The sequence below is a fragment of the Plecotus auritus genome (genome assembly GCF_963455305.1).
Source record: "Plecotus auritus genome assembly, chromosome: 12".
Lineage (NCBI taxonomy): Eukaryota > Metazoa > Chordata > Mammalia > Chiroptera > Vespertilionidae > Plecotus > Plecotus auritus.
Genome location: NC_137778.1, coordinates 42,935,408 through 42,958,361, shown reverse-complemented (window position 1 = coordinate 42,958,361; position 22,954 = coordinate 42,935,408). Strand labels below are relative to the sequence as shown.

Genomic DNA, 22,954 nt, shown 5'->3' with positions numbered 1-22,954 from the left:
TCGGTTCCCTTTGCTTAACAGCGGGAGAGCGCGCTCCGATTCCGGGGCGACCGTTTGAAAGCAGGTGATTTACAGGCACGAACGTCTCGTCACCTGCGAGGGGGCTCCAGCGCTCCCCGCCGCCCGGGCTGTGTGAGGGCCAAGCGGGCGGTGGGCGGAGGGCACGGGGGACCCCGCAGCTCCAGCGTCCCCGCCGGCTTCCCTCCCGCGCGGCGCAGCCCAGCGGCCGAGGGGGCGGGGCGACGGCGTCACGTGGGTGCGGGCGGTGTCGCGGGGCGGGGCAACGGCGTCACGTGGGGGCGGGCGGTGTCGCGGGGCGGGGCAACGGCGTCACGTGGGGGCGGGCAGTGTCGCGGGGCGGGGCGACGGCGTCACGTGGGGCTCAGGCGGCGTCGCGGGGCGGGGCGGGGCCGGGCGGCTCGTCGCCGATCGCACGATGTGACGCGCCGCCCGAGGCAGGCCGGGCCTTGAAGATGGCGGCGGGCTCCGCGAGCGGCTCGGCCCGGCAGTAGCGGCGGCACGGACTCGCCGCGGGGCCGCCGCCCCGGGAGTGGCAGCAGCAGCGGCGGGACTCGAGGATGGTAAAATGACCCAGGGGAAGAAGAAGAAACGGGCCGCGAACCGCAGTATCATGCTGGCCAAGAAGATCATCATTAAGGACGGAGGCACGGTGAGCGGGGCCCGCCGGGACGCCCCGGGCCCACCCGACCCCTGCCCCCGCGCTGCCGCCCCGCCCGCAGGGGACCGCCGTCTCGGGTCCCCGGGCCCCGGCTCCGCGGGCTTTCCTGCCCGGCCCGGCCTGCGGCCTCCGGGGCCCGATCTCGGGGAGGGGCCGCCGGCCCGTCCTCACCTGCCGCCCTCGCCCCCGGCGACCCTTGGGGCCTGGCCGCGACCCACGTGCGCCTCCGCCGGGGACAGGGGATGCCGGGCCCCGCGAGCCGTGGCCGCGCTGCCGAGGGACCGGGAGCGGCGCCCGCCCGTCCATATGCTGCTCACCGGGGCACCTCGCGCGGCCACCTCGCAGGGCCCGGTCCCCGCTCTCTCCTTCCGGTGGTTCGGGGTCGGCGTCCGCCCCCGGTTGCCCGCCCCCGTGAGCCGGCGGAGGGGGGCTGTCCCCGCCGCGCCGGGGTCACCTGGGCCTCGACCGAAACGGCGGTTCCCGGTGGCTTTAAAATCGCCTCGTGTGTCTCAGTGTGCAGCGACCCTCAGCAGGACCGACCCGGCCTGCGGGTCAGGAAGACACTCTGCAGGAGGACGGATGGAGGGCAAGAGAAAGTTTTGCTTCTTGGAAACAGTTGTCATCGCGATAAACTTCATGCCGAGCGCCGTGGGGAGCCCGCCGGGCCGGGGGAGGGGGTTAATTGGGAACAACTCGCCCAGACGTCCTGAGGCTGTAATTTCTCCGTCGCTGCACTGGGCGGCCTTGCTTGCATCCTTCGGCCCCCCGTTCCGCAACGGAACGGAAAGGTGAAACCGAGCCTCGCTTCCCTGGGAAGTGTGCAGAAATGGTTCCTTTTACCCCGTATTTCTTCACACGGGGGCCCGGGTCGGCGGCTAGGCCAGAGCTACATATGCATGGGCCACGGAGCGTTTGCTGAACTCATTTGAAATAAATACCTTGTTTTTTGGACATTGCAGAATAGGGCCAGTAAGCATGCTAAAATTTAGAAAGCTTGGGACATACGGGACAGTTTCAGAGTATACTTTTAGGTAACTGTCAAGTTTCTTAGATGTCATAGATTTGACATTTGGTGGGGGGAAACTTTGCCGTTCAAGTCCTAAGACTTTTTGTTGTTCTTGGTTAATGAAAGCATCACTTGGATCAGGTGTGGGGAGTCCTGACTCTTGAGCACGTTGGTGAACAGTGCCAGGTAGAGAAAAGCTTGAAAGAATACGGGATGCCTTTGTCCGCCGAGGCGCTGCATTAAATTCCTAATGCGATCTGCACATCGAGGCAGCACAGGGCAGGATTGTATAAGAGCGAGTGGTCAGATGGAGCTGATGAGAAACACTTTCCTTTTCTTGTAAGTCCGTGTTTCCTCTCCTCACGGTTTTGACTCACTTCACAGATGCGCTCATTGCTCATCCTGTGAGAATGAGATTATTTTTCATCTTCTTGCTTATCAGCGCTGTAGTGAATTCATGGCTTGGTTTTGGACACAAGCCAGTCTTCACACCAGCAATGGTTTCAGGCGGTGCAGAGGATAAATGAAGCCTTGGGGGTGGGGGGCGGTGGGGATATCATCGTGTGTCATCTGGATGCACTTAGGTTGTGCCTCCCCTCGGAGCACTGGACACCCCTTTAGAATAGGGCTTTGTTTGTGCCTTGATTCCTTCAGGGCCTGGTATGTGAGTCCAAAGTGGCAGAAACACATTTAATGTGATAAAATGTGTGTGCCAACACATTGCTAGATGGTTTTTATTGTAATTTTGCTTATTCCTACATATAATCAGGAGATAGTTATATTTCTGTACGTGTTAGGGTAATATTTTGCAGGGTTTATATTTTAACCCACTCTAGCTGTTGTTTTTTTGTTTTGTTTTGTTTTTAATATATTTTATTGATTTTTTACAGAGAGGAAGGGAGAGGGATAGAGAGCTAGAAACATTGATGAGAGAGAAACATCGATCAGCTGCCTCCTGCAACACCTCCCACTGGGGATGTGCCCGCAACCAAGGTACATGCCCTTGACCGGAATCAAACCCGGAACCCTTAGTCCGCAGGCCGACGCTCTATCCACTGAGCCAAACCGGTTTCGGCCACTCTAGCTGTTAATGAAAACAAGCATAACTTTGCGAGTAAAACTTTTGCCCTGGCCGGTGTGGCTCAGTCGGTTGGGCACCCTCCGGTGCACAGGAAGGTCAGGGCACTTGCCCAAGTTGATCCATCCCCGGTGGGGGGCGCTGGAGGCAGCCCATGGGTGTTCCACTCTCTTTGTGGTGTTACCTTCCCTTCCTCTCCCTCTAAACATCGATTTAAAAAATAATAAATAGCCCTAACCGGTTTGGCTCAGTGGATAGAGCGTCCGCCTGTGGACTGAAAGGTCCCAGGTTCGGTTCCGTTCAAGGGCATGTACCGGTCAAGGGCATGTACCTTGGTTGCAGGCACATACCAATAGGGAGTGTGCAGGAGGCAGCTGGTCGATGTTTCTCTCTATCCCTCTCCCTTCCTCTCTGTAAAAAATCAAAATATGTTTAAAAAATAATAAATAATGAAAGTAAAAGTAAACTTTTATAAAGTCACAGACATGATTTTAAAATGGCCTTTGGTTTCCGGCCTCTCTGCTTGTAATTGGTCAGATTACCACCGTTACAGACGTTTCTTAAGAAAGGGAGGAAAACGGCCGTTTGATATTGTTCACTTCTTCCCGCGTGTAAGCTGCACGGGTGGGCGGGTTTATTCAGAGTCCAGTGCCTGGGGCACCTGGTCATGCGCAGCTCTGGACGCAGCTCGCTCCTGCCCGGGGTGCCCTCCCCCGCAGTGGTTCTGCTAGGTGCTCAGTAACCGCAACACAGTGGCTTTGCTTTGTCCTTTGCTACGGGCGTCTTTCTAAGCCTGGCCAGTCACCCTAACATGTTTCACAGGACGAAATCCCCGCTTCATCCTCAGCTCCTGGATTTCAGCGGGCTCTGGGCCTCTGGGGTGGGGTGGGGGCGGTGGGGGGGGAGGCTAACAGTAGGCTGCCGTTTGAGCCCGACACAATGAAGGTAAATGACATGGAGGTGTGTGATTCTACACACAGGGGCAAAGTGGGCTTACAGTTGTGCGTGTGGCAAATACAAAAATAACAATAGAAGAGTAAACTGTTTCACACACTCGCACCTGTAAACCCACTTTCCCCACCCTGGGTGCCCGAGGTCCTTCTTGGGTCTGCTCACCTGGGGCCTGTTTGCACTGTTCGCTTGGACTTATGTTTTTCTAGGCAGGTTTCCAAAAGGGTCTGTATTTCCTGGAAGCGTAACATAATTCACTAGAAAAGTCCCCCAGGTTAAACTCAGCAAATAGGTAACCACCTGCTGTGTGCCATGTCACCGATGAGGTGCTGCGGCCTTATCCCAGTACTGGGGGCCCGGTGCCGGCCGGCCGGCGGTCATCTCCCGAGGGGTCCTGGACTGCGAGAGGGCGCAGGCCGGGCTGAGCGACCACCACCCCCCTGTACCCCCCCACCCCCCCCACCCCCCGTCCCCAGTGCACGAATGTCATGCACTGAGCCCCTAGTGCAGGAATAACAGTTTTCATTAAAACCTTTATGTATGCAATGTTTTGATATATCTCTTATTCAGTGTGGACCATTTGGGACAGATGAATTTAAAAGTGTTTTTTTAAATTACAGTTGACATACGGTATTACATTAGTTTCAGGTGTACAACATAGGGATTAGACATTCATACACCTTACAAAGCGCTCACCCCAATAAGTCTAGCACCCATCTGACACCATACATACTTAGTACAATATTACTGACCATATTCCCTATGCTGTACTTTACATTCCCATGACTTTTTAAAATACATTTTTATTTCAGAGAGGAAGGAAGAGGGAGAGGGAGAGAGAGAAACATCAATGATGAGAGGTCGGCTGCCTCCTGCACACCACACTGGGGATTGAGGCACAACCGGGCATGTGCTCTGACCAGGAATCGAACCTGGTTCATAGGTCGACAGTCAACCACTGAGCCACGCTGGCCAGGCTCCATGACTCTTTAAAACTTGCCGTTTGTACTTCCTAATCCCTTTTACTTTTTCACCGCCCTCGCACCTTCCCATCTGGCAGCCACCTGTTTGTTCTGTGTATGAGCTGATTTCTGTTTTTTAAATTCTGTCCTTTAGATTCCACAGATAAGCTAAATCATGGTGTTTGTCTTTCTCTGTCTCACTTCACTTAGCAAAGTACCCTCAGGGTCCATCCATGTTGCAAGTGGTAAGATTTCATTTTTTTTAAAATATATTTTTATTGATTTCAGAGAGGAAGGGAGAGGGAGAGAATCATGATTGCCTGCCTCCTGCACGCCCCCTACTAGAGATCGAGACGGCAATCCAGGCATGTGCCCTTGACCCGAACTGAACCTGGGACCTTTCAGTCCACAGGCCGAGGCTCTATCCACTGAGCCAAACCAGCCAGGGTAGATTTCATTCTTTTTTACGGCAGCATAACATTTCACTTCACATACACACACGTGTACATGTATAGCACATCCGCCTTATCCATTCGCCTGTCGATGGACACTTAGGTTGTTTCCGTGTCTTGGCTATGGTACATGATGCTGCTGTGAACACGGGGAAAGGGTACGTAATGTCTTTTTGGGTTAGCGTTGGGGTTTCTTTGGATGAAGCATACCCAGAAGTGGGATTGCTGGGTCATAAGGCGGCTGCGCCGCTCTGCATTCCCGGGGACAGGGCACGGAGGGGGGGCCCTTTCCTCACACCCTCCCAGCACTAGTCTGCTGATGGCTAGGTGAGGCCATCTGACAGGTGTGAGGGGCACCTCGGGGTTCCATGGGCGTCCCTCAGACCCGTCCCCATGTCTCCAGCCGCCTGTGTGTCCTCCTGGAGAAGCGTCTCGGGGTCCTCTGCCCATCTCTGACCGATCGCCTTGGTGCGGAGTGCGCGCCGCCTCGGCATTGAGACCGGCAGTCCCCACCGGCTCTGTCGCCGTGACCCGTTCCCGGCGCAGGCCGTCTGCGTTCGCGGGTGGCCGCTTTGGTGGTGCCCCACGTTGAGGCTGCTGCAGCCCCGCAGCCTGGTTGTTCTCACGTCTGACCAGGCTGTTGATGAGCGAGCGGCCTGTGAGAGCCGGGAGCCCGAGGAGGCTTGCGTTTCAGCAGAAACGGAGCTGCCCTTGGAGTTCTCTGCAGCCTGCTTTCTTACACGACCTCTGGGTGTGCCGGCCGGCTCGGGGACTGCCTCTGACACACGGGACAATGTGCACGTTCTCCCATGTGAACTGCTAAAATGCCCTTCAAGAGGCGCTCGAGGGCGAGGCACAAGCTGTTGAAAGGAGAACTGAGCAAGATGAAGTGTGCCCGGGAGGCGCGCACTCCTGGACGCGGGACGCACGCACTCCTGGACGCGGGACGCGGTCCCTGCTCACGCTCACTTGCTGCCTGCTCCCTGTTTTCCAGCCTCAAGGAATCGGCTCCCCCAGCGTGTACCACGCGGTCATCGTCATCTTCCTGGAGTTTTTTGCTTGGGGGTTACTGACGGCACCCACGCTGGTGGTAAGTAATCTTTTCACTTACCACTTCCTTTAAAATCTCTTCCTACAGTTCCGGGGGGGCTGGGGGGGGGTGAGAGCCTTTCTTCATTTCCGTGTTAATTCTCCTCATACCGTCAGCCCTGCAGAGCGGGTTCTCCTGCTTCAGCTGCTTCCTCAGCCCTGCTCGCCCTCGCTGTCGGGAGGGCTGGGCGGGGTGATTCTGCAGGGGACCTTGTGAGGGGCCCCACCACCGTGCCTGGCGGGGTGGAGAGGGGTCTTACCCGCAGGCTCGGGGACAGGAGTCTGCCCTGCATCACTCACAGGCTCGTTGTGAGATTCACTCATGTGGTTGCATGTCCACATGCAGACTTGGGTTTCAGCCCAGGAGCTAGAGGGGAGCGTGTAGAGGGGATTCTTTGCACAGGCCGAGCTGATCTTACCCAGACGGTCCCACCTCGGGAGCCTTGGAAAAGACCTCCCTGCCAGAGTGAACCAGCCAGGTGCTGGCTAGTGTTCCCTGGTGTAGACGGGACAGGAGGGAGGAGTTAGTGTAGATGGGAGAGGAGGGAGGAGTTAGTGTAGATGAGGGGCAGGAGGGAGGAATTAGCGTACATGAGGGGAGAGGAGGGAGGAGTTAGTGCAGATGAGGAGGGAGGAGTTAGTGTAGATGAGGGGGGAGGAGTTAGTGCAGATGAGGAGGGTGGAGTTAGTGTAGATGAGGAGGGAGGAGTTGGAGAGGAGGGAGGAGTTAGTGTAGATGAGGGTGGAGTTAGTGTAGATGAGGGGCAGGAGGGAGGAGTTAGTGTAGATGAGGAGGGAGGAGTTAGTGTAGATGAGGGGGGAGGAGTTAGTGCAGATGAGGAGGGTGGAGTTAGTGTAGATGAGGAGGGAGGAGTTAGTGTAGATGAGGAGGGAGGAGTTAGGGGAGAGGAGGGAGGAGTTAGTGTAGGTGAGGAGGGAGGAGTTAGTGTAGGTGAGGAGGGTGGAGTTAGTGTAGGTGAGGAGGGAGGAGTTAGTGTAGATGAGGAGGGAGGAGTTAGTGTAGATGAGGAGGGAGGAGTTAGTGTAGGTGAGGAGGGTGGAGTTAGTGTAGGTGAGGAGGGAGGAGTTAGTGTAGGTGAGGAGGGAGGAGTTAGTATAGGTGAGGAGGGAGGAGTTAGTGTAGGTGAGGAGGGAGGAGTTAGTGTAGGTGAGGAGGGAGGAGTTAGTGTAGATGAGGAGGGAGGAGTTAGTGTAGGTGAGGAGGGAGGAGTTAGTGTAGGTGAGGAGGGTGGAGTTAGTATAGGTGAGGAGGGAGGAGTTAGTGTAGATGAGGGAGGAGTTAGTGGAGATGAGGGAGGAGTTAGTGTAGATGAGGAGGGAGGAGTTAGTGTAGATGAGGAGGGAGGAGTTAGTATAGGTGAGGAGGGAGGAGTTAGTGTAGATGAGGGGAGGAGTTAGGGGAGATGAGGGGAGAGGAGTTAGTGTAGATGAGGAGGGAGGAGTTAGTGTAGGTGAGGAGGGTGGAGTTAGTATAGGTGAGGAGGGAGGAGTTAGTGTAGATGAGGGGAGGAGTTAGTGTAGATGAGGGAGGAGTTAGTGGAGATGAGGGGAGAGGAGTTAGTGTAGATGAGGAGGGAGGAGTTAGGGGAGAGGAGGGAGGAGTTAGTGTAGATGAGGAGGGAGGAGTTAGGGGAGAGGAGGGAGGAGTTAGTGTAGATGAGGAGGGAGGAGTTAGGGGAGAGGAGGGAGGAGTTAGTGTAGATGAGGGGAGAGGGGTTAGTGTAGATGAGGAGGGAGGAGTTAGTGTAGATGAGGAGGGAGGAGTTAGTGTAGATGAGGAGGGAGGAGTTAGTGTGGATGAGGAGGGAGGAGTTAGTGTAGATGGGAGAGGAGGGAGGAGTTAGTGTAGATGAGGAGGGAGGAGTTAGTGTAGATGGGAGAGGAGGGAGGAGTTAGTGTAGATGAGGAGGGAGGAGTTAGTGTAGATGAGGAGGGAGGAGTTAGTATAGGTGAGGAGGGAGGAGTTAGTGTAGATGAGGGGAGGAGTTAGGGGAGATGAGGGGAGAGGAGTTAGTGTAGATGAGGAGGGAGGAGTTAGTGTAGGTGAGGAGGGTGGAGTTAGTATAGGTGAGGAGGGAGGAGTTAGTGTAGATGAGGGGAGGAGTTAGTGTAGATGAGGGAGGAGTTAGTGGAGATGAGGGGAGAGGAGTTAGTGTAGATGAGGAGGGAGGAGTTAGGGGAGAGGAGGGAGGAGTTAGTGTAGATGAGGAGGGAGGAGTTAGTGTAGATGAGGAGGGAGGAGTTAGGGGAGAGGAGGGAGGAATTAGTGTAGATGAGGGGAGAGGGGTTAGTGTAGATGAGGAGGGAGGAGTTAGTGTAGATGAGGAGGGAGGAGTTAGTGTAGATGGGAGAGGAGGGAGGAGTTAGTGTAGATGAGGGGAGAGGGGTTAGTGTAGATGAGGAGGGAGGAGTTAGTGTAGATGAGGAGGGAGGAGTTAGTGTAGATGAAGAGGGAGGAGTTAGTGTGGATGAGGAGGGAGGAGTTAGTGTAGATGAGGAGGGAGGAGTTAGTGTAGATGGGAGAGGAGGGAGGAGTTAGTGTAGATGAGGAGGGAGGAGTTAGTGTAGATGGGAGAGGAGGGAGGAGTTAGTGTAGATGAGGAGGGAGGAGTTAGTGTAGATGAGGAGGGAGGAGTTAGTGTAGATGGGAGAGGAGGGAGGAGTTAGTGTAGATGAGGAGGGAGGAGTTAGTGTAGGTGAGGAGGGAGGAGTTAGTGTAGAGGAGGAGGGAGGAGTTAGTGTAGATGAGGAGGGAGGAGTTAGGGGAGAGGAGGGAGGAGTTAGTGTAGAGGAGGAGGGAGGAGTTAGTGTAGATGAGGAGGGAGGAGTTAGTGTAGATGAGGAGGGAGGAGTTAGTGTAGATGAGGAGGGAGGAGTTAGTGTAGAGGAGGAGGGAGGAGTTAGTGTCGATGAGGAGGGAGGAGTTAGTGTGGATGAGGAGGGAGGAGTTAGTGTAGATGAGGGGCAGGAAGAAAGTGTTCAGTCATCTAGACCAGTGGCCGGCAAACTCATTCGTCCACAGAGCCAAATATCAACAGTACAACGATTGAAATTTCTTTGGAGAGCCACATTTTTTAAACTTAAACTACTTCTAACGCCACTTCCTCAACATAGACTCACCCAGGCCGTGGTATTTTGTGGAAGAGCCACACTGAAGGGGCCAAAGAGCCGCATGTGGCTCGCGAGCCGCGGTTTGCCGACCACGGACCTAGATGGAGAGAAGAGAATGACCACAGTCTGAGGCTCTGGAATGCTGAGGAGTGGCTTCCCTTTTTGACTGCCCTGTGGGCCTAGAAACACGGCCAGTGCGGTTGGTCCCAGCTGCTCCCCGCAGGTCCCTGTGGGGCCAGGACCGGCCCTCTGCCCCGGCGTGTCCGAGGGGATGGCTTCTGTCCTTCGCTGGAGACCGTCCTGGGCACTTCGTGTTTCAGGACTATTGACTTTACTGTCAATTTTTATAAGTTCTTAAAACGCCTCACTTCTGATGTTCTCGAGTTCCCGTCTGAGCCACTTGGGTGGATTGTCTGGTTGATGGCAGCAGAGGAACGGGGTCCTCTGGTGGAGGTTTTCCTGAAAGGTGACGGGAGGCACACGCAGCAGTTTTTCTGCCCAAGGGGAGCCCCCCCTTCCTGTCCCCACTGCCCTCCTCTGGGTCTGAGGGCCGGGTCTGTGCGGCGGTGACGGAGCCGGTGCAGAGTGATCGGGGCTGAGCACGCCGTGGAGGCCCGGCGCAGGTTCAATCTCGGCACCTTCCCTCCGGCTGCTGTCACACCAGGGCTCTGTGGCCCTGCCCCTCGGGAGCGGACCCAGGCCTGTGGTTTCCCCCACGGGGCCTGGGAGCACAGAACAGCTCCTTGGGCATTTCCATGGGCGGGTCCAGATCCACTTTCTGCAGTTCACATGTCCCTAGCGTTTCCCAGGCTTCCCTCGGGCCGCTGAGAGCACGCGCCTGTCTGTAAGGGAGTGACAGCAGTTGGTCACACGTGGGAGCAGACTGGCCGGTGATCACACACGGACGTGCACACTCTACTTCCTGGTTCCGTTTTGGTTGTGCCACTTGCGTGCGGCCTTGGGCAGAGTCTGACCATGTCTCCGTGTCTGCATGGGGTCCTTACCGGGGACAGGGTGTCTGTGAAGGGCCTGGTTAGGCCTGGGATGGTGGACGCCCCGCAGTGCTCGGTAGTAGCATTTCCTCCCAGGCCCAGCATCCTGCAGAGCTGAGCTGCAGGAAGTGAAATTAGGTTGTATTACGACAGGATGGTTCAAAATGGAGGTAAGACGTTTTACTGAGACAAACGTAGCCTGAGGTTTTTCTTCTGTTCTGGTTCTTTAGGTATTACATGAAACCTTCCCTAAACATACATTTCTGATGAACGGCCTGATTCAAGGAGTCAAGGTAGGATCAGCCGTGTATACAGTCATGCATGCGTGTGCTCACACCCAGCACCTAATACACTGGCATGCCATGTAATGTGCCAGGGTGTGAGGCTGGTTAATTGACCCCGTAAGTGTCCATGTTTACAGCCAGAGTGGGTCTGGGGTTAAGTGTGTAAACTGGGCTTTAAATCTCACTGTAGCCAACTGGGTGCACGGGTAAATCCCTTCCCGCGGCTCCCGGGAGGGTGGGTGTTGGCAGAGATCTGAACGCTTTTGTAAACCACCGGTGAGAATATAAATCGAAGAGAAAAGAACTATTGTAGGAAGGCAGAAATGTAGAACTTTCTCAGCCTGGCCAGGTCTTGCATATTCGGCATGTTCTGTGCTCTGGGTTTCCTGTGGCCAGCAGGTTTTATAAGCAAGTAGCCTGTGACTATAAAAGCGTAACACGATAGTCTTCCTCCACCTGCGCACGTGGCGTTCCCGGGGCTGAGGAGCCACTGGAGCGTTTCACAGTTAACGCGCAGCGCGGCCCTGCAGGTAATCAGACCAGCGGCGCCAACCTTCTGGGCCCCGCGGACCGACCACCGGCTGGCGGCCGCTGGTCTGGACGGTCCTGGGAAATTCTGAAATCACACACAGACGAGAAATGAGTCGTTCCTCTAAAATTTGGCGACACGCTTGTTTCAGAAACAAACCGGTTAAGACTCTCCGTGGATCCCCTTTGGCTCATCGTGTGCGTGACCGCTGTTTCCCTTCCCGCCGCAGGGCCTGCTGTCCTTCCTCAGCGCCCCGCTCATTGGTGCTCTTTCTGACGTTTGGGGCCGGAAGTCCTTCTTGCTGCTGACGGTGTTTTTCACGTGCGCCCCGATCCCTTTAATGAAGATCAGCCCGTGGTAGGTGCCCGCCGGGTTGCAGCAGCGAAAGGCACCCCGCTCATTGCTGCCTCTCCGTCCCCGTGCCCCTTGGCGGCCCTCCCGTCCGTGGGTTTTCATTGTGTGCTTGCACTCGAGTCTTCGAGGCGGAGAAGAGGCCCTTGCAGGCGGAGTAGCCCAGTGGTGGGTCCCCAAGTTCTCAGAAATAGAGGCGACAGGCAGCGTGCAGACACCTGCAAGCCAGCCGCTGGAGTTCAGAGCCTAAACTTCAAAACCATGTTTCAGGGACTTTTCATTTTGTCATGTGGCGTGTTAGCACAGGTCACCGTCACTATCTGTATTAATCAGCAACCGCTTTTGTTACGTACCAGCAAAGCCCCAAATACTAGCGTAAAGTTAAGGAGACGGATGCCTGTCCACGTTCGGGAAGCCTGGCCGTGGCTGCCGCCGAGCAGGCGAAATCGCACACAGCCCTCCGGGGAGGCACACCTCCTGGGCCGTCGTCCGCTGTCGCCTCGCTGTCCACGGGGCGGCCTGAGCTCCAGCTCGTGTCACACTCCAGGCAGCCAGGTGGCAGGGCGGGCACCGCGCCTTCCTGGAACGTCATGGGGATCCCCCCGCCCCAGCGGCGTCTGAGTCAGGCACGGGCTGCTCGTGGTGTCACAGCTGGGCTCACTGTCCCTGGTGCAAGGCGGCATCTTCACCGGGGAGGGCGGGCGGGCGGGCGGGGAGGCGCCGGAGAAGGGCTGGCCCAGGCCCGGAGCCCAGTTTAATGGCAGCTCCGTTCGCGCTCTGGCGGAGGTTCTGGTCCGCCGAGTGTTGGCGTTAGTTCGTCTGCATCAGAGGGACCAGACCCTTATGAACGCGAGTGACCCACAAAACGTCCCAGCGGCTGCGGCAATGAGCGGAGGCCTGTGGGAAGCAGGGCTGGAGAAGGTCTGCGGGCAGCACGGTCCCTCTGCCGACTTGCTAACGCTCACACGCGATGTTGAAGCTGCCGTCAGCGTTGGGAATCAGCTCTGACCATCTCCTGTTCGCGCTCTAGCAGCTTCCCACTTCCCGCCGAGCACTCCGTGGCCTTTCCCTTGAGAAGCCGGGGCTGCCCGCCTCGCCAGCACCCGGAGCTGGAGGCGATGGAGGACTGTCCGGTTTCTGTACACCGGCCCACAGGGGTGCGGAGACCTGACGGACTGACGGGGCCTTGTTTCTGTGTTAGTGCTGTGGGCCACAGCAGTGGTTGGACTGCAATAGCTCTGTCGCTGTTTTAAGTAGAAACAACAACAAAGTCACTTAAAAAGGCCATCCGGTTGTCAAGGATGGGCGGGAGACACTGGCTACTCTGAAGTGCTCCTCACGGTCATGCGTGGAGGGCGTTGCTGCCCCGGGGCCGCCAGCCGGTGCTTTCCGAGCCTGCAGAGCCGAGCGGCCGGGGAGGCCAGGTCCTCACCGCTCCTGTCCCTTCTCTCCCTCCAGGTGGTACTTCGCCGTCATCTCGGTGTCGGGGGTGTTCGCAGTGACTTTCTCCGTGGTGTTCGCATACGTGGCCGACATAACCCAGGAGCACGAAAGAAGCATGGCCTACGGACAGGTGCGGGCGCTCCTGCCGCCCCGGGGCCCTGGCGTTCTGTGCTCCCACGGGCCGTGCGTGGCGTTGCATGACACATCCCTGATGCGATCCTCCCTTCAGGCTGCACTACACGGGGTACACACGGTGTCACGTACAGAGCCTGTACGTGTGGATGCTGGCGTTCCGTATGTATTAGTCCCACACGTCAGATTGGAAATTACGGAACGTTGTTACATGATTGAAGTCCTTTTGGACGTTACACTAAGCCGAAGGAGTTCGTTCCTAGGTCATGAGTTGCACATGGCTGATCTAAGGTCAGGAGGCGGCCGCCCGGCTCCGAGCCCACAGGCCTCTGCGCTGCATGGCCAGGCCGTCCCCCGCGGGCTCAAAGGCAGAAGCCACACTGGTCTAGGCCAGTGGTCGGCAAACTCATTAGTCAACAGAGCCAAATATCAACAGGACAACGATCGAAATTTCTTTGGAGAGCCACATTTTTTAAACTTAAACTTCTTCTAATGCCACTTCTTCAAAACAGACTCGCCCAGGCCGTGGTATTTTGTGGAAGAGCCACACGCAAGGGGCCAAAGAGCCGCATGTGGCTCGTGAGCCGCGGTTTGCCGACCACGGGTCTAGGCCCACAGCTGGTGCCTGGTTTCCCGTTCAGACTGTCTCCTTCCCGCAGAGGAAGAGCGTGTGAGGCGCGGGGCGGGGGGCCACAGCAGAGGCGGCAGCCTGCTGTGGAAGGAAGGGGTCCGGTCCTGGCTCTCACCTCTGACCTTGCCTGGCCCCAGGTCTCCGCCACGTTTGCCGCGAGCTTGGTGATCAGCCCTGCCATCGGCGCGTACCTGGGCCGGGTGTACGGGGACAGCCTGGTGGTGGTGCTGGCGACGGCGATCGCGCTGCTGGACATCTGCTTCATCCTGGTGGCTGTGCCCGAGTCTCTGCCCGAGAAGATGCGGCCCGCGTCCTGGGGGGCGCCCATCTCCTGGGAGCAGGCCGACCCCTTCGCGGCAAGTTCACCCCCTTCCCTTCTCTTGGGCAGAAGTGGGTGCGTGAGTCCGGGCAGCAGTAACAGGTGGGGGGTGTCTGGGGAAAGCGCTGAGCCCTTTCCATGGTGTGGGCGGCGGGAAGGGACTAGAAAAGGGCTCCGCGCGGCGCTGACAGGGTGCTCCTTGGCGGCTCTAGTCCCTGAAGAAGGTGGGCCAGGACTCCATCGTGCTGCTCATCTGCATCACCGTGTTCCTCTCCTACCTCCCGGAGGCGGGCCAGTACTCCAGCTTCTTCCTGTACCTCAGGCAGGTGAGCCGCCCGCCCGCCCGCCCCGCTGGGTGCTGGGATGGCAGGGTGGGAACTCTTTGTCGGAGGGAACCGGGCTGGCGGGGGCTTGAGACACGAAGGCCGTGTGGGACGCCCCGGCTCACCGGGGTCACTTCCGCGTGGGCCGCTGTTCTTGGGCAGAGATAGCCTGGCGGTCAGGGTGGTTCAGGCGGGTCTTTGCTGCCCACGCGGTGCGGGGCAAGCTCCGGCCGCTCGGGGACTGCAGCGCCCGTCAGCAGAGCAGCTGCCCGGAGCGTCAGTCTCCTGCCCTGGTCGGGGCGGCGGTGCACCCAGCAGAGCACAGAGCCTGCTGCTGACGGGCCACCTGGTTCTGCGCGCGGGATCGCTGTCCCCGGTTTCGTGCCTCAGTCTAGCAGGTTTACATTTGCTGAACTCGTGCTAAGCGGGCATGTGTTCAGCGCGTTAACGCTTACGGTAAATGTTGATTCTCGGGAAAGCCAGGTTTTTCCTCGGGAGAATTCTTGGCCTACAAATGAGTAGTTCGATTTTTTTCTGGCTCCGTGAATGTTGACACGCAAGCCGTAGCATTAGGGTGGTGTTTGCTGTGCTTTTTTGTTCGTGTAACTTTTCTGGAAACCTTCCAGATAATGAAGTTTTCACCGGAAAGTGTGGCGGCCTTTATAGCGGTCCTCGGCATCCTCTCCATCATCGCTCAGGTGAGTCTCCGCCAGGCACGGGCAGTGGCGTCACGGAGGGAGGGCCCTGGCTGCATCCGGCTGCGCCTCCACGATGCTCTCAGGACGGGGTCTCGGGGAGTCCCGTGTCAGGCTCCGTGGGCTACAGGCTCAGACACTTGGTCTTGTCAGGCAGCCAATATGGATGAGACGCGGGGGCCTGACTGGCTCGTCCCAACGTCTGATGTGTAAGTCAGAGCGACAGTGCATTGACTTCCACCAGCAAGCAGGTGTACAGCTGTATAAGGACAGGCTGGACCTGGCGTGTGGGGAGCAGCAGGCAGGGTGGCTCTGGGGAGGGGACAGGAGAGTCGGGACAGGAAGTCGTGAGGTGGAGGGACCCCTGTGGGCCTGTGGGCGCCTGACTCCAGAAACAGGAGGCCTTTGGGGGCCTGGGCAGGGGAGCGGCTTGGAAGGGTGTGTCTCGGGACCCGGATGTGACTGGCGGTTTGAGGAAGGATTTGGACTTTCTCAGGAGATCTGTTTCCTGGCCGGCAGCTCCGTTCCACAGGCAGTTCTAGTCCAGTGAGCGGCACCTCCTGCCGGGGGGGGGGAGGGGGGGGGGAGCCCCGCCCGCTCCTGGCCAGGGGGCTTGGCTCCTTCTGGCCCTGCAGGCGACCGCACCGCTTCCCACGTGGTCCAGGCCATGAGGGCCCGGGGCCTGCTCACGAGGAAGGAGCGTCGTGCCCATCCCTTAGCGGGGCGCCCCCTGCAGATCTCATCCTGTGTGTGGGGAGCAGTCTAGTGATGCACTTCAAATCTGAATCCCGTAACGTGCCTCCGCCACGGCCCGCCAGTGCCCACGCGTGACTGAGTGTTAGTGCCGTTGCTGACGCAGTGCATCCCGACAGCCCTGGGCTGGGAAGCGCTGCGTGTGGACACTCACCCGCCCGCGGCCTCCCGAGGGCCCTCGGCGAGTGAGCCAGTGGAGCACGAAGGACAAAAGGACAGGCCACGTGGTCAGAACGGAGCTGGGCGTGTCCGGCCAACCTTGCCTCCTGGGGTTCAGCCCAGCTGCTCCCGAGCAGAGCTCTCTCTCAGGTGCCCGAGATGAGACGGCGAGTACTGGTTTGGGGTGTGGGTGGCGAGGCCGGGCGGCACTCAGGCTGAGGCACGGGCTCTCCCATTGCCGTCACCGTGCCTGCAGCCCAGCAGGCACCAGCTCGGGCAGGGGCTTCCCGAAGCGCTTCCCACGCTTGAAGAGTTAGTAGTAAAGCCTGTCGGATTGGGGGGTGGGGCTTATGTGAAACTGGGTATGCAGTGCCCCCTCATTGGACAGTGCTCTGAGCCTTGCTGTCCGCCTGCCACAGGACCCAGCACTGGCAGAAAATGTGGTCCGTCCTGTGTGCCGCTAGGTGCCGGCCAGTCCGAGCTCCTCCTCACCTCTGCAGGCAGCTCTCCTGACCTGAACCCGCCATCGCCTCCCTCCCTCCCTCCCTCCCTCCTTCCCTCCCGCGCTTGGCTCCATCAGTGGCATCACCAGTCTCTTGGTTGTTGAGGCCAGAAAACTGTTCCTCCTCCTCCTCACCCCAGCCAGCCCCTCCCTGGCGTCTGTCGCCGCATCCAGCAGACATTTTGGCCCAGCATTCCCCGACGTCCGCTCCAGGACCCATCCTGAGCCGTGGGCCGCCCTTCTCTGCTCCCACACTGCCCCCTCCAGCTCAGTCCCCGCTCAGCAGTGCTTTCTGTAAACGCAGTTTCCGACAAACTCATTTCCTTTGCAGCCAGAATAAAATCTAGACTTGATGTGGCCTTGCCGCCTCTGTGCTCCATGTTGAGTGCCCTGCGGTCCAGGCCCTCCCTCCGCCCCCCCCCCCCCCAGAAAGGCTGTCCCTGCCCATCGGGGTCAGGCAGCCCCTCTCACACTGCCCGCTTTCCCTCATGGCACCGCAGCCTGGAAGTGCCTCGTGAAATGGGCGCTGTCCGCTTCTCTCCCCCAGCTCGGCATCTGCTGCTGACCAGCACCTGGCCCTGTTCATTGGCCGCACGGGCATTGCCCTCTGACCCAGGGTCCAGTGGGGTATCGTTGGGCCCTGGCAGGTAGTTGCATGACTGACCGCAGCTGATGTTGGTTAACTATTAATATTAATCAGTTGTCACCTTGGTTACGTCATCCGCCAGTCCGTCTTCAGCATGAGTCACAGTACACGACGGGACAGGCGTTGTTTCCTGCTGTGTGGTACCCTGTATATACTAAGCAGTTCGTCCCATTGAGAATGCCGTGACGTTGAAATCCCCTGGTTTTCATAAACACTGAAGAACTCGTGCTGGTGCTGGGGTACACGGATGAGGAACCCCGTGCCCCCAGCAGTGCCCGTGTGCGGGAGGCTGCCCTCTCCTGCTTCCCGCGGGGCGTCCTTCGTGGCTGTGGGTGGGACTGTAGTCCAGGTCCTGCCTTCGGGGCGCAGTCTCCTGCTGGCCCGTGGGAGGGGAGTCTGAGAAGACAGTGCTGAGTCCCCATCCTCAGGACCCCTGTGCTTGTGATGAAACCTGACGAAACTCTTAAATGGCTGTCTTGGAGAATTTGAACCTTGATGATTGTGAGTTTGGAGTCACCAGTCAGCAAGTAGTGATTTCCTGAATTGCTTCCTTCTCTGCGGACTTACTAGCTGTCCTGTGTGGTAGAAGCAGCCCCTTCACTAGAAGAGCGGGAATACCGTCCACCGTCCCGATCACTGCCCAACGTGTGACCTTAGAAAGAGAACGAGAAGCAGGAAGCCCATCAGCTCCTCGCAGTTTACTAAGTGCTGGTGTGCCCTGTGCTGATCGGGACGGGGGTGAGCGTGGCAGGGTCTGAAGTAGGTGCTGTTACTCCAAATGGAAGAAGCGTTTTGTAGGAGACGGAGACTCTGAAGTGACTTGGCCAGGGCCACACAGCCAACATGGGGCGGGGGGGGCTGTTTGCCCCGGGGCAACCCTGGGCCGCGCTGCTCCCAAGTCCGTGATAAACGGGTCACTGTTCAGAGGCCCTGGTGCCAGCGGCGGTGAACGCAGGCGAAGGCCGCGTGAGTAACTGCACGTCCAGGTTTCCTTTAGTCGGGGAGTAAGCGTTGCAGAGTGAAGCTGTCACATCAGAGGGCTCCCCACGTCCTGGTTGGAACCCTCCGACCTGCCACCTCGACCTCAGAACTGCTCAGCGAAGCTCACTGTCCCGTTCCCCATTCCCCAGGTCCCGGCCTCTGCCACCCGGGGGTGGCTCCCTTCAGGGCAGCTGCGCGGAAGCCCCAACTAGGAAAGTGGAGTCCTGCTCCCGGCGGGAGGCGTCACCCCATATTTTAAAGTGACAAACCGTTTTGGTCTTTTGTTTTCCAGACCATCGTCTTGAGCTTACTCATGAGATCCATTGGAAACAAGAACACCATTTTGTTGGGTCTGGGATTTCAGATCTTACAGCTGGCGTGGTATGGCTTCGGGTCAGAACCTTGGTAAGTGTATCATTTTAATTTCCGTTAAACGGTTGGTGTTGGCCTTGTCTCAGCTGAGGTTTAGACCTGTCTTACTGTGCTTTCCCCTCAAACTGTATCATACACATCTCTCCTGTGTGTGTGACTTGCCTAGGATGGCCTGGGGACAGAGAGGGGACACTTCAGAGCTGACTCACAGGTTGGGTTTTTGAACGAGGTTATGGAGCCTTTGAATCTCTAATGAGCATTTACTGCCTCCAGCAGTTTGTCGTTAGGAAAAAGCACATAATCCCATAGCACCTGGGCCTGAAATCAGTTCCCTCCTTGGAAAGAGAAAGTCCAGTAGCCCCAGTGGCTATACCGACAGCAACGGGGGTCTGGGAGGGAAGCCCAGGGGTTCCGGTCCAGCCTCCTGCTGGACACGTCTGCCCTTCCTCCCAGGCTGGCTCCCTGCACGAGGGAGGGGATGGGCGTCCCCGTCCTCAGGCGTCAGGGCTGAACTCCAGTTGGGACTAACGTTCCCCAAGCCGAACAGTCTCTTCGGACTTGGTGTGTTCTGGTGGACATTTATTTTCTAGTCTAGCTTTTAGTTGCTCACAGTTGATAAAACATTTACTTTAAACATCAAACCAGGAGCATCCAAAGTTTTGATCAGACCAGTGATGCCTCCACCGAATCAGAAGCCGGTGGGAACCTGCAGGAGGAGTTACTGACCACGTGTTTGGAAACATTTCATGTTTATTTTATTCCTTATTCTCCACATTTGGGGGGAGGAGGACCCGCCCAGGGTCTAATGGCTCCCAGCAGCGCTCACACGGCGCCCACCGAGACGGGCGGGTGGGGAGCAGGGCTTAGCTTTGCCGCTCTGCCCGCAGGATGATGTGGGCCGCGGGGGCCGTGGCCGCCATGTCCAGCATCACCTTTCCCGCCGTCAGCGCGCTCGTGTCCCGAACTGCTGATGCCGACCAACAAGGTGAGTTGCTGGGTTCGTGGCAGCTGTGTGAGCACAGAACGTTCCAACCCTGTCCTCTCCTGGGGGTCACAGCCTTGGCCTCACGCTGACCCCTCATGTCTGCTCGGGTGCCCTAGACGGACCCCTGGGGGCGCTCTCACCACCCCGGGCAAGTCTCCCGGTTCGGTGCTCTGAAGGCACAGGGCAGACATCTGTGTCGTCCTAGCTTTGTGGTCGGAGCTCTTACCTCCTAACCTGCCAGTAATTACTGGAAATGGCAGCGAGTCGTAAAAAGGGTCTGACGAGAGAGGCCGTGGCCACTGGGGCAGTGAGGAAGGAAAGCGAGCTGCACTTTGGACGAGGTCATCTCAGGGACCCGTGTGTGAGGGCAGTGAGGAAGGGAAGCGAGCTGCACTGTGAATGAGGTCATCTCAGGGACCCGTGTGTGAGAGGCTGCCTTTGACCGCCGGGACAGCCGTGCTCCGGAACTGGCCGGACTCGTCGCCTGGGAACCTCTGCGGGGGGATAAAAGGCTGCGCACTTGCCCCTGCGTCACCCGAGCTCCCCTCCGCAGCCAGGCACGCTGTAAGCCGGTGGCCTCGCGGAGCTTCCTGTGCCCTCACAGCATCGGCAGCGTCTGAGGAAGGCTCTGGCTGCCCACGGGGGGTGCAGGTTCCAGGGTCGCCAGGACCCGGGGTGCATGGAGTGACAGAGGCTCTGTCCCCCCATTTAGGTGTTGTTCAGGGGATGATAACAGGGATCCGGGGGCTGTGCAACGGTCTGGGACCCGCTCTCTACGGGTTCATCTTCTACATATTCCACGTGGAGCTGAAGGAGCTGCCAATGACCGGGACGGACTTGGGGACCAACACCAGCCCCCAGCACCACTTCGAACAGGTAACAGTATGGCTCCTCCCAGAAGCTGTGACATTCTCGCTCTTCCAGATTGACTCGCACTAAAAACCAAGGCCTGCTGGGCTGTGTGCCTTTCCCCGAGAGGGACAACAGTCTGAGCGTGCTGGCCTGGGGCGCCTCCTGTGGAAAAGGTGGGGGCGTCGTCTGCTAGGCCCCCTCGTTACAGCTGTGGTATCGACAGCAAACAGTCTGCAGACCTCTCAGCAGTCTCCTTGCTCACTAACCTTGTAACCAGCTCAGACTGGTTTTCAGTCAGTCAGGTGGTACCAGGGTTGTGGGCGATCCGTAGGCCTCAGCGCGAGTGCTGGCTGAAACCAGGTCTGGTGCAGGTTTGTCCTGGTTTCTCCTGAACTCGCTGTAGGTGGAGGCCCTGGGTGTGTGCAGATCCTGTGCTGCTGGTGACCCTCTTTCTGCAGAGGCTGCTTTCTGGGGTCTGCTCTCCCCGGGCCCTCATGAGGCTGCCGGCACCCCTGTCCTCCTGAGGGGAATGCTTTTTCTAATGGTGGCTTTACTGCTGAAAGAGAGGAACGCTGGCTTATAACTCATAGTGGTCAGTTAGTACCAGAAGGTAAGCAGTCTCTTCTCAGGGACAAAGATGTCCATGCAGCAACGCTCCTTGTCTCTCCCCCCCTAGAACTCCATCATCCCTGGCCCGCCCTTCCTCTTCGGAGCCTGTTCGGTGCTGCTGGCTCTGCTGGTGGCCTTGTTTATCCCGGAACACACCAACCTGAGCCTGCGGTCCGGCAGCTGGAGGAAACACTGCGGCGGCCACAGCCACCCGCACAGCGCCCAGGCGCCCGGAGAGGCCAAAGAACCCTTGCTCCAGGACACGAACGTGTGAGCGGGCGCTGGCTGCGCCTGCAGAGCTGACGCACATTCCACGTCGCCTCCACGCACTCCAAGGGGGTGTGCAGGACGGGTCTGCATGGACTCCGGGAACTAGAGAAAGAACTGGACCGTTTTCCAAAGATGTTACAATTTCTTCTGAAAAGAAACCTTTTGTTTATCCGCACCACTTCCTTGCCACCAAGCTGTTCATTACCCACGTCCTTTCATTAAAGCTCTACCTGTGACTTCTTAGATCCCAGCAGCGCCTCTGCTGCCATCCCCAGGGTTGGGCTTCCGGGTTAGCCAAGTCACAGCGGACGGAGCAGCGGCGGGGCTGTGGCCTGCTCGCTTAACCTGGTAAAACCCGGGTCAAATGATTCAAAGCCTTAAATGCAGATGCACTGAAGAAATGGTAAGTGAACTGTCTGCAGGAGACAAACTGAATTATACTAAACCTGAATCATGTTTCAAGCCTGTTTGTAACTTTATTTTAAACATTCTTCACTGTTTTTAAAATAAAATGTCAGCCACGTTTCCTTCAGTTGAGTGTTTGGAGCCTGTAACCTACATGTTGGCTCACAGTGGTTCCCCGGCTCCTCACACCACTACCCTTTCACGTTCGCAAAATCATAACCTCAACACTTGAACACGTAACCTAACCTATAGTCCAGCTGGTAGCCTTGAGGACGTCCACGTGATACCTAATGTAGATAAATATATGGAGTGGCCTTTCAGGACTGTCACAGTAACACTTGATTTACAGAGCTAATGTTTGTCCTACATTTTCAGGACCCTGGAAGAGAGCTTTATACAATTCCCGATGTGAATTTCTCTAAAGTGTATATTTTTGTGTCCAGTTATATTATTTAAAAAGTGTTACTTTGTAAAAATTGTACATAAAGTATTGTATAGTTTACAGGTTTTCATCTTGTGTGTGATTATTGCTTAATGCTTTTTAAACTTGGAACATTCACTTACGGTTAAATAAGGTCTTAAAAAATGTAAATATTCTGTTAATAAAATTAAATATTTTAATGATTTTTTTTAAAGTCAGTCTTGATCTGTGATTCCCTCTAGGGCCGGTTTGGCTTTGTCACCATAATCATCATTTCTACAGTAACAAATCACAGCTTTATGCCTTCCCTCTGAATCCATTTCTTTCCCTTCACTATAAAATACTCTTGTAGAAGACAGACAGTGAAAATTTAGTCTATAAGTGAAAGCAAGTTTCTAAGCAGAGGTGTTGTATATTTTTTTTTTAATCCTCCCCCGAGGATATGTTTCCATTGGTTTTTAGGGAGAGTGGGAGAGAGAGGGAAAGACAGAACATCGATGTGAGAGAGACACATCACTGGTTGCCTCCCACATGTGCTCCGACCAGGGCCTGGTCAGGGAGGAGCCTGCTACCAAGGTATGTGCCCTTGACCGGAATCGAACCCAGGACCCTTTGGTCCGCAGTCCGAAGCTCTAGCCACTGAGCCAAACCAGCCAGGGTCATATACTTTTTACATGTCCTACTCCCGAAATATTCTTACTAACCAAACTCACACAGTTCACAGGAACACATTAAATTCAACATTCTCATTATCAGCATGTATACTTTAAACTGCAAAACAAGTTCAAATAAAAGTTTAAGAGGTAGAGCAAAGAATTAGCACACTCAAAAGTCAGTACATGTACATCTAATATAAAATCTTTGGCACATCAAAGTCACCATTTGGAAATTCTAATTTATATTAAAATGTTTAAAAAACTACCTGTATGTCATCCCATCCACACCCTGTCC

General features: G+C 56.8%; 1 protein-coding gene across 2 annotated transcripts; it reads left to right on the top strand.

Annotated features, from left to right (window-relative positions):
- Positions 1-367: 367 nt before the first annotated feature.
- MFSD14A (major facilitator superfamily domain containing 14A) lies at positions 368-22,094 on the top strand. 2 transcript variants are annotated; one of them, XM_080649219.1, is made up of 12 exons: positions 368-670; positions 6,123-6,218; positions 10,572-10,634; positions 11,384-11,511; positions 12,964-13,078; positions 13,849-14,067; positions 14,243-14,356; positions 14,980-15,051; positions 18,382-18,494; positions 19,349-19,446; positions 20,159-20,322; positions 20,975-22,094. In XM_080649219.1, the coding sequence occupies exons 1-12, from the start codon at positions 587-589 to the stop codon at positions 21,179-21,181; spliced, it is 1,473 nt and encodes a 490-aa protein (XP_080505345.1). In that variant the 5' UTR covers positions 368-586; the 3' UTR covers positions 21,182-22,094. The 2 variants fall into 2 exon arrangements, with proteins under 2 accessions (XP_080505345.1, XP_080505346.1); XM_080649220.1 differs by lacking the exon at positions 20,159-20,322 and having other exon boundaries at positions 436-670.
- Positions 22,095-22,954: the final 860 nt, after the last annotated feature.